General features: G+C 46.6%; 1 protein-coding gene across 2 annotated transcripts in view; it reads left to right on the forward strand.

Moving 5' to 3' along the window:
- The window catches only part of SF3B1 (splicing factor 3b subunit 1), a 339385-nt gene extending 329237 nt beyond the window's left edge, over positions 1 to 10148 (forward strand). For both annotated transcript variants that reach the window (XM_085648748.1, XM_085648749.1), the window contains one exon: positions 9662 to 10148. In XM_085648748.1, coding sequence (XP_085504874.1) covers positions 9662 to 9820 — 159 coding nt within the window. In that variant the 3' untranslated portion in view covers positions 9821 to 10148. The remainder of the gene's footprint in view (positions 1 to 9661) is intronic.
- Positions 10149 to 11415: the final 1267 nt, after the last annotated feature.

The raw sequence follows: 11415 nt of genomic DNA on the forward strand, positions 1-11415 counted from the left end.
ACCAAAGACTACCTCGTCAGTGCTTCCGAGGCCGACGAATCCGATGTGGAAGACATCACTCCGGCGCCGAGGGTCGTGAGTACTATCCCCCACACCCGCGCCAACACCTTCGCGCCTTCGCCTCCGGGCCTAAGCAAGACCAGAGATGCTGCTTCACACACCCCACCTTCGGGCCCAGTGAAGAAGCCAAGTAAGCCTTCCGGCGGCTCGGGCTCGAGCCAGCCTACCAGCGGTGCCGAGAAACACACTTAGGCACCGAAAAAGAAACCGACCTCTACCTCGACACCGAGCTCCGCACCGAAGCCTTCGGGGTCGAAACCCAGCTCTTCCGTACCGACGCCATCTTCGGTACCGACTAAACCCCATAAGGCCCTCGGCACCGACACTTCCAAGCCTAAAGTCCATCTCGGCGCCGACCAAGAAATCGGAGGTTCCCAAATCCGGTGCTAAGCACACTAGCAAGGAAAAGCCCAAAAAGACATCGGCCCCGACGTCTTCGACGCTAACTGACCAAACACTTTCACAGGAACTATTTACACTGGATCCCTTGCAAAAGACTCTCACCAAGGATCCAAAAACTGGACATTTGGCACTCTCTTCCAAAAAGACATTTGGACAAACCAGTTCCGCCTCCACCTCCAAAGACAAAGGACTCTGCTACCTCTCCTTTCAGAATACCGTCCCAGCTAACACCATCCCACATAAAACAATACCTCGGTGCCACCATAGACACCTCAAAAGCAATAGCCTACCCCAATCCGGCCAGGATTGCAAGCATTCAGGCTTTGCGACAAAAATTTGTACTTCAACACTCCCTTCCAGCAAGTGTTTATGCAACTGATAGGGATGATGGCCTCTTGCATTTTCATAGAGCCTCACGCAAGACTCCAGATGCGTCCACTCCAAGAGTGCTTAGCGCGCCAATGGAACCAGGCCCAGGGGCAAGTGACAGATCTGGTGTTGGTAGACGGTCGTACCCATCGCTCTCTGCAGTGGTGGAACACCACAAACCTTTCCAAAGGACGACCGTTCCTGGACCTGGTTCCCCAGATAATACTAACAACGGACGCATCGCTCTCTCTATTACACCTCACAGTGCAGGGCACATGGACGCCTCAGCAAAAGTCACTCCATATCAACCATCTGGAGTTATTAGCAATCTTTCTAGCCCTAAAATCCTTTCAACCACGGATTTCAGGCAAGGCAGTCCTCATTCGCACAGACAACATGACGGCCATGTATTGTATTCAAAAACAAGGCGACACACACACTCCACAGCTCTCTCAATTAGCACAGAGCATATGGAGATGGGCAATTCCACACAATCTTTCTCCTAGCCCAACATGTCCCAGGAGTCCAAAATACCATGGCAGATCTGCTCAGCAGACCGACGCAGCAGATCCACGAGTGGGAACTTCACCCACAGGTTCTTCACCCGTTCTTTCAAATGTGGGGGCATCCACAGATTGTCCTCTTCGCCACCCACGAAAACAAAAAATGCCCAAGCTTCGCTGCCAGATACCCACACCCATTGTCCAAAGGAAATACGATATGGATGAACTGGCCAGGCAAATTTGCGTACGCTTTTCCACCTCTCCCACTAATTCCATTAGTGGTGCGAAAGCTACAACAGCATTCCCTCACACTGATCCTATTAGCTCCAACATGGGCCAGACAACCGTGGTACACCACGCTGCTGGAACTCTCGGTAGTACCACACCAAAAGCTACACCTCTCACCATGCCTCCTAACCCAGAACCATGGAGAGATTAGGCACCCGGACCCAGCTCAGCTCAACCTTGTGATCTGGCTCCTGAAATCCTAGAATTCGGATACCTAAACCTTCCCCCTGACTGTATGAACGTCATCAGAGAAGCTAGACGCCCTACCACTAGAGCCTGCTACGCTGCCAAGTGGAAAAGATTTGTTGTTTATTGCCAAAACACAATCAATCCTCTAGACGTGTCTATACAACACATCATATGCTACTTACTCCACCTACAAAGGTGTAATCTAGCCTATACCTCCATTCGGCTACACCTCGCAGCAATTGCAGCTTACCTACAAAACAGGCAGCACCTATCACTTTTCAGAGTACCTGCCATTAAAGCCTTCATGGAAGGCCTCAAAAGAATAATTCCCCCCAGAGTACCACCCTCACCTGTGTGGAACTTAAATATCGTTCTCACAAGGCTGATGGGGCCTCCCTTCGAACCTTTGCATAAATGCGAACTGCAATTCCTCACATGGAAAACAGCTTTCCTTGTAGCCATCACTTCCCTTAGAAGGGTCAGAGAGATACAAGCACTTACCATACAAGAACCTTTTCTTCAAATGCACCAGAACATGGTTGTTCTCCGTACCAACCCAAAATTCCTACCTAAAGTCATTTCCCCTTTTCACCTAAACCAATCTGTAGAATTACCAGTATTTTTCTCGCAACCTCAGACTGTTGCAGAAAGGGCTCTACACACGCTAGATGTCAAACGAGCCTTACTTTACTATATCCAAAGAACACAACCTTTCAGAAAGACCAATCAACTGTTTGTCTCTTTCTCTCCACCACACAAGGACAACCCCATCTCAAAATCAGGGATAGCTAGGTGGATTGTAAAATGCATCCAGATTTGCTACCAGAAGGCAAAACAAACGCTATCCGTTCCCCCTAAAGCCCATTCTACACGCAAGATAGGGGCTTCCATGGCTTTTCTAGGGAACATCCCATTAGATGATATCTGCAAAGTAGCTACATGGTCAACACTGCACACTTTCACTAAACACTATTGTGTAGATGTGCAAAACAAGCAACAAGCTAGTGTGGGCCAGGCTGTACTAAACATTATTTCAAACCACTGCAACAGATACCGGTGGTCGCCGCTAAGGTTGGGAACTGCTATATAGTCTATGCAAAAGTGTGTAATCTGCAGCTGATATGCCTCGAACGGAATATGCTACTTACCAGTATGCATCTGTTCTTGGCATGTAGAGCTGCAGATCTACTCACTCCCACCCGGCTACCTGTATCTGTTCCAGTCGTATCTTATTTAGATACAACACACATGGGTTTCTTCACTGTTACTACGCGCCATCTTTCCCTGCTGGCGAAAAACAATCTGAGGATGGAGCCGAAGCCCATGCGCAATACGATCCAAAGGAGGAGTCACCGACCTCGTGACTTCCAAAGACTTTCCAAGAGGAAAAACAAACTGCAAACATCCGGGCCCAACACTAGATGGCGATCTATGCAAAAGAGTGTAGATCTGCATAATCCACCTTTCAATCTGCGTTGTGAGATGGTAAATTGCAGGACCGTAATACAGGCTGATAACTTCTGCGGCACTACAATGTAAATAAATGCCGAGGTATCTGGTAGTCAATACACCACTTTAGGGGGAACTCAAATTTTATTTGGGAAGTCGCTGAGGTCAATGGAAAAATTTCCGATTTGACCCAATTAATAATTATTCCTGAGTATGCCCCAAACCGGACCACCTCTTGCAAGAGTGGGGACAGGTTCTCTGCTGGTTGTCGTACAAATAGCATAACATTGTCCGCATTGAACGAAGCTGTGAGAGGACCCGTATGTAACTGAAGCCCGTGGTGGAGATGCCGTTCCTGTTTGTGGCGCGCAAGGGGGCCATAACCACAATAAATAGAGTTGAGAGAGGGCAACCTTGCCTGGTGCTGCGCGACAGGGGTAACTGAGTTATTTCACCATTAACCTTAACCGAGCTACTGGGCTGGAGTACAGCAGGCAGACCAAATTTAAAAAACCAATAGGGATGCCCAGTTTCTGCATCACAGCGTTTAAAATGGGCCACTTTCAATGAATCAAAAGCCTTCTCGGCATTGAGTAGAACGACCGCCACTGGCCATGTGGGTTCCATTTGGTTCAACACCGAGAAAATAGCACGTAACTTGTGTGGTGGACCTGCCTGGTACAAAACTGGCCTGAAAGGGGCATAACGTGGTATCATCGAGCAATGATAGACAAGTAGCTAACATTTTGGCTAGGATTTTATAAACGTGATTGAGTAGTGATAATGGCCTGTAGGACAAGCATGGACGTGGTGATTTACCCTGCTTGAGCAGTAATGTGACAATGGCTTCACGCATCGTTGGAGATTGAGACACTTTCTTTAGGGCCTCATCATATACTTCTAACAGTCGCAGAGCCTTATTAAACTCCCCAGAAAGGACATCATAGCCCAGGGCATGGCTGCTAGCTAGATCTTCTATTGCCCGATTTCCTCTTCATCTATATGGGAGGCTAGGAGCTCGCGCTGTCCCTCCTCAAGCCAGACCATGGCAATCTCCTGCAAATAGTCTGCCAGAGCCTGTCCTACTGGGGAGACGCGCGTTGTGTATAAGCGGGTATAGTAAGAACATTTGCAGTGATGTCTGTTCCCTTCGTCAGCGGGGTCCTGGTATCTGTGTCAAGGTGTGTGACGAATGCAGATTGATATTGGGGTCGGAGGAGGCGGGTGAGTGTCCTGCCGGGCCTCTCGCCTTCTCCATACACCCGGGCCCTAGCATACTTGCTAAGATATGCAACATCATGAGCAGCCAAGTCAGTGAAGTCCGTCAGTGTTGCGCAATCGCGCAATGATTGTGACGATGATGTTCTGTGCAGCCACGTCCATGTACCCGAGTTTTTGCTCCACTCCCTCCAGTTCCCCCTGTATAGATCGGAGCACGCCAGCATGTTTAGAGGTGCAGACCCCGCGAATAAATGCCAGGAAGGCATCCCATAACATCCACTGCAAAGTCACCGTTCCTTCATTTAGCGAGAAATACTCTTTAGTGGCTGCACCCACTTTGCTGCGGAATACTGAGTCAAGCAAAGCTGATGCGGGGAATCTCCATAGAGGACGTTGCTTCGGAATCTTAGGGAAATCTACCGAGTGCAGAACGGGGGAATGGTCAGACAGTGTGTGAGGCATATAGTCTACAGTCAATACCTCCAAAAGCATTTGTGGTGTAAGATACCAATGATCTATCGGGGACCATGAGGTGTGAGGGACTGAATAGAATGAGTAGCTACGAACCCCCGGATGCTTTGTGTGCCAAGGGTCTGTCAGTAGGGTGGATTTTAATAGATTGGTAAGTCCCTGTGGAGCTTGTTTCTTTGTGATGCGACTTGGTCCAGTAGTATCGGTATCGGGTTCTAATGTGGGATTGAAGTCTACACCCATAAGTATAGGTCGAAGCATAGGCGGTCAATATGTGCAGTAATTTTAGAAAAGAGTGGTGGCAACATTTGGAGCATAAGTGCTAATGTAAAGAACTAACTACACCTCTTCCCACCCCCCCCCCCCCCCCCCCCAACCTCCAACAATCCCAGCACAATTGTATATCTGCCCCCATCAGCCACAACTTCCGAGACCTGAAACAGAGGGGAGCGATGAATCAGTATGCATACCCTTCGTGAATATGAACTATAGCTGGCAAAGAAGCGGTGACCACCCCATGATGACGCAAACCTATGTATTGGGAGAGGTGCGTAATGTCTCTTAGAGGAAGACGACCTAGATAGAATGTCTAGCCATTATTGCCAGGACCTTGCGGCCTTTTTTGGGATTAGATAACCCTCCCACATTGCAGGGCAGGCATTTAAGGCGCAAGCAAAGGCTGCGCTCATCTTTGGAGGTCATCTAACCACTGTTAAATAGTTCTTCACAGGTTTTAAAATTGCATGAGTCACACTGTGTGCAATATAGAGAGGTTTTGCTCCATACCAATAAACAAGAAAACTATAAACTACAAATGGAGAACCCCATTCCCTGCTACACCCCCCACCCACAACGGATATACATAATTAAGGCACCTGATGAATCCCAATCGATTAATAAAAAGACCGGATGGGAGAGGGAAGGAGGCAGGAAAACATCCTAAGGAGGAAGGCAACACCTCGGGGGATCCATCTATTGACAGAATATGCCATAACAGGATTGCAACCGCCTATTGTGCGTCTTCTCTGCAGCAGCAAGTCATGTATTACATGGCAATGCAGTGTAGTAAATCCTCTGTACCTCGTACAGTGTCTTCAAGTCACCATTGGCTTAACACAAGGACTACCAGCGCCAAATTCCGCTGCTAAAAGCATGTTTCAGGCCTGTTCTCATTTAGAAGGTAGCTGCCAGCTATTTAGGAACCAGGATCCCGATTACCATAGTGCCTTTGCAGTTTGCCCTCACTTTGCTGTTTCTTCCAGAACTTTGCCGCTTCGTCAGGAGTATAAAAATGTCCACTTTACCACCCATCTGGATTTGGAGCCGGGCCGGGTACAGCATGGCGTATTTGACATTCGCCTTCTGGAGAGAGCGTTTGATGTCCATGTACGACGTGCTTCTTGCACAATTGATGTGAAATCCGGGAAAATAGAGATGTTGCATCCTTGATAGCTGAGTGTGCCGTGAACTCTGTACAGTTGAAGTACTACATCGCGGTCATGATAATTAAGAATTTTAACAATAATCATCCTCTGAGTTGTTTCCGGGGTTGGGGGGGGGGGGTCCCCCAATGGTCGTTGTGCCCTCGCCACCTTAAATGTAACAGAAAATACCTCACTCCTGAACACTTCAAGAAGGACAGACTCGACGAATTTAGCCATGGAGCTGGTGTTCATAGTTTCAGCAATACCAGCAAGGCATGCTTCTAAATCCTCCATCTTCATAACAACAAGCTGCTTAAGCAGGCCCTCTACTTTTTCTAATCTTCTCTGAATGGTGGGTTGCGCGTCTTCAAGATCAGAAATCCGCTGTTCAGCACCACCAATTCAGGTGTCCTGTGCCTCCAGCCAACCATGGATGTCATCAAGGCGAGTGGTAAGTGTGTCCAGGCAGGCATCAATTGCCTGGAAACCAGCCCGCAGTTTGACCATGATGGTGGCGTGCCTTCCAGCTGGTGGTATTCTGCTTCTTTGGGGTTCTCAGTATCGTTGCGCCTAGTGGTCTTGCTAGCCTCAAAGCTGAGTTGGCGTTGTTGTGCAGTAGAGGACAAAGTGTCCCCAGTGGTTAAACGGTAATGGGAAGCGGTGGACCGCTGTGTGGGTGTCAATTCGCTGCAAGTGCGTCGGGCTAAGGGTTCGTTATCACTGATCTAGTTTCAGGCACAGGGGCCGCGATGTATGCAGGGAGGGGCACACAGTATTGCATGTGCCAACTAGGAGTCTCCCAAACCACCAGCGGCCAAGCAGTGTGCGTAACTACAATTATGCTGGCGCAATAGTGAGGTTCTGGGGTGGCAACATGTGCAGCGAGTTAGTAGTAGGTTCTTTCATGTGGAGCGGGGCACCAATAAGCGTGCAGCGTGTGATCCTGAACCCATCAACAACTACTTGTTGATATGGTCAAAGAGGCCGACTAGGCAGCACCGCGCCCCCTACCTTCCATGCAAGCAGGAGACATCACTCGCCTCCCAGCGCCGGGAGCAGGAGGGCACAGCAGGCCCCCACATCCCGCGGGGCAGGATTGCCGGGGTGCTGAGGCCTCCAAAGTGGCAGCAATCTCTGGCATCGTGCGCGCACACCGGAACTCGCCCTCTGGCTCACCCAAGGCCCATGTTGCCTCGGGGCCTCCGAGGGCCGTGTCTGGTCCGGGAGTGCAATCAGCCGATTACGGCGTAGCGGGCATTGTGGGGGACCAGACTCGGTCCCACTTGCTGTCGGAGTCCACAAAAATGGCGGGATCGGATCGGGAGTCAGGCCAACGGCATGGAGATGCAGGTAGGCTGCGAAAGATGTGGAGACTCTGGAGCTACAAAGTCAAGCGGCCATCTTGGTCACTGACTTGGCCACGCCCCCCTAACATACCCAATTTTTGAGAACTTACTGTGGCCGCTGCAGTTATGAGCGCCCTCATCCAGTTAACTATTTGACATCAGGTTATCCTTCCTGATTCTGGTCTAAAACTCAATCTCCAGATCAATCATTTTCACCCAATCCTGTTTTTTCAGAATCCTGAGACCGATCTTCCCATTTTTAAATCTGGCTCAGAAGATTATCACGGATGTCTGTCCATTCACATCTCACCTACCCCAATTCAGCCTTTCCAAGTCTTTCTGCTAAATCTATTAAGACTGCAAACAATTCAAAATACCCTTGTGAGATTAATCTTTGGTCTCTCCAAAAAATTGTAATCAGTCTCGATCAATATCAACTTAATAGGCTCACTCTCAAAAATTGATTTTATTCAAAACATCTTGTATAATGTACAAAATGTATCATTTTACTGCCCCTAACTTTCTCACTTGCTAACATAGCCAACTTTGAAATTCTGTGCTTCAAATACAAGAAGTGGAGATGCCTAATCTTCAGGATTCAAGGCACAACTTTGTGGGATTCCATTCCCTCTGAAATCCATTCCTTGGCTATGCTTTTAAAGTTCAGAAAGGCCTTAAAAACCTGGATCTTCACCTATGACTTTCAATATATTGCCTTTGGCAGTCTTAGCAGTCTCTCATTGCCAAAGCTGTACACTGACAAGAGACTCCTTCAGGAGTGTTAGTTTACTCAATACTAAACCCTATAATTGAATATTAAAAGCTAGTATTCCTTTGAGTAATCCATACTGATCTTGCTCAACTATTTTAGGAATGATGCAGTTCAGACGGTATGCCAGAATTTTACAATTTGCATTTGAAGGATATGGGTTGGTAGTTTTTGGTTAACTGTGTGCCCTTCTTATGAATGAGTGATGGCTGCCTCTGAATCTTTCCTGAGGGTTAGATATGTCACTAAAGTGGTTGTACAGATCCAGACCTCTGCCAATTCAGCTTGGAGAGATTTGATAGAATTTAAGGGGTTGACAGTCCAGGATTTTTGGTGCGGGGGAATTCAATTCTTTTTAAAACTCCATATGCTGTTGCTGAGCTCAGCCTGATTTTTGTTGGCCTTGAAGTACAATGACCTGTCTCTAGGGAGCCTGCAACTGATAAAGATAAACAAGGAGTTCTGGTCCTATTTGGTTGGTTTTCTTAACTGGTCTAAGTATTTGTAGAACCCCTTGAAATTAAATGTATGCTATTTCTGGATCTCGACCTTTCAGGATACCCTGGTTATTCTTAATTGAGATGATTTTTGATTTCCCATTCCTAGCTGTGAGGTAATTGATTAGGAACTTTCCTCCTATTACTGCCAATGTGGTTGTTAGATTTGATGCAGGGGAGAATGTGCTTTGCTGCATAGGTACACCTCTTAGTGAATAACACTAAGTTTGTAGAAGGAAGGTTGTTCATTTTCCAATTTCTTGATCTTAGTAACGTTTAGTAATACTTTTGTTGGTGCTTCAGCTATGCCAAAATTGCAGATTCATTTTAACTAACTATGCTTACCAAGGGCTAGTAAAAAAGTTCCATTTATTTTGACTTGCCACTTGAAATTAAGGAGAAATCATAAATAAGCCACTACTCCTCAAACAAAACAAAGAATGTGACTCAATGTATTAAAATTGCTAACATAGGCTTAAGATGACCACAGAGGTTCTTTGCAAACTTTTAAGTTTCCTTTGAATTCATGCAGTAGATAACATCATTTGTAGTGTGTGTATGTGTATATATAATCCTGCATCAAGCAGCAGCAAAACTTTTAAACATAGCTGCAACATAGTACTCAAAAGCTAAATGTCCTGCTAATTTAAATCCAATTTTATTTTTTCCACAGGGCTTGTTCCATCCAGCCAGAAAAGTCAGAGATGTCTACTGGAAAATATATAATTCTATTTATATTGGCTCACAGGATGCACTTATTGCGCATTATTCCAGAATCTACAACGACGAAAAGAACACCTACATTCGATATGAACTAGACTACATCTTGTAACTGTATTTAGTCTTGTGATATGTAGAAATTTGTTACTTGCTTAACCTTGCTTCAAATTGATTTATGTAAAAATCTGAAATTCCACATTGGCGTACAGGTGATAGCACCTTCACAGATCTAGATATGCAGTAGCATGCTTTTTAAAATGTGTCCTTGTTTTTGATGTAAAACACTTAAAGCCAGTAGTGACCAAGAAAATGTGATTACACAGAATACTGGAGGGATTTCACTTTCGATTCATCTTTACGCAGATTCAGACTTCATTCCTTGTATTGAAAGGGGATGTTTATTTGAAAAATAAACATTTGTGTATAAAATATATTCAAAACTCCTTTTCCACTACTATTTAACCAGCTCCCTTTTCATTTTAGCATGTATTCAAACCTTTAATTGTTTTACTTGCAGATTCACCACCTTTGAATATATTCCAGGTGCAAGCTTGATCTGGAAAACGTGTGCTGGAGCTTTCCTGCACTGAAAGGTGATATTGGCTCTGTCTCAACATCCGACGTGGAAGCGTGATGTCAGCAGGGCTATAGAACACCATGATCGGTGCCATAATTAAAGTTCTGTTTTTTATTTCATGCCTTTTAACTCAATCCAAAGTGTCATTCTCCTTGTGAGGAGATTAACTGTACTGCACCAAATAAGGATTTTGCTTTGTGAGACCATGTCCCCACCTAAGTGCTCGGGCTTTAAGCCTTGTCAACATTGTAATGGGCAGATGTCCATCACAGACCTGTGCAATGACTGACTGTATTAGTTTGTGGCATTGTCTCCACCGCTCAACACCACTCCCTCCTACCTGGGTATTAGCGGATTGTGCACATAATTTATGGATGAGAGCGCTTGCCCTGGGGCCTGGATAGCAGGGCCCAGTGCACCACAGAGTTGAAAAACGAGCGGCATCAGTCTAAATACTTGTGTGTGGTGGGGGGATGTTTGGCTGACCTCAAAAAGAGGTAATTTCCTACACACTATACCTCTAGAGAATATCCATTTTGACTTAATTAACTTACCCAGAAGTCCCTAGTATATAGTACCAGAAGCACCCAGGACTAGTTAGTTAAATGTCACTAGTGGACTGCAGTACTTAATTGCGTCAGTACTGCAGTGACCAGGTGAAAACATGACTTTAGGCCTGCCATTGCAGTTTAGTTGGTTAGCTTTAAAACTCTCAACTCGACATGGCAAAATAAACCCTTTTTTCGAGTTTGAATCCTTCCTTCTAATATAAACAAGCCACCCTTAGGAAAGAACTTGGTAGACCATCTGGCAGAGTGTTTAATATTTAAAAGGGGGCGTGGCTTCAGGCATCTAGATGGCGGTCACACTTTAGGAGTACTCCGGACACACTCCGCCATTTGCCACTCAAGCTGCCCACATCATGCGCCTCCTTGCCATCTGAGGTCGGCGAGGGCCGGGGGGTCCCTGATTGAGGCTGCCGATCTTGCTAGCCAGAGCTCATTGCTGCTGGGCCTGTGGCCTCAGTCTGGGGGCAGCTTTGCGCGGAGCCCATTCTTTGCCATCCACACCCCTAGCCGGGAACTTTCATCAATGGAACAGCATAGGCTGTGCCACTGGCCCAGTGTGCT

This window comes from Triturus cristatus, chromosome 3_2 (assembly GCF_964204655.1).
Source record: "Triturus cristatus chromosome 3_2, aTriCri1.1, whole genome shotgun sequence".
Lineage (NCBI taxonomy): Eukaryota > Metazoa > Chordata > Amphibia > Caudata > Salamandridae > Triturus > Triturus cristatus.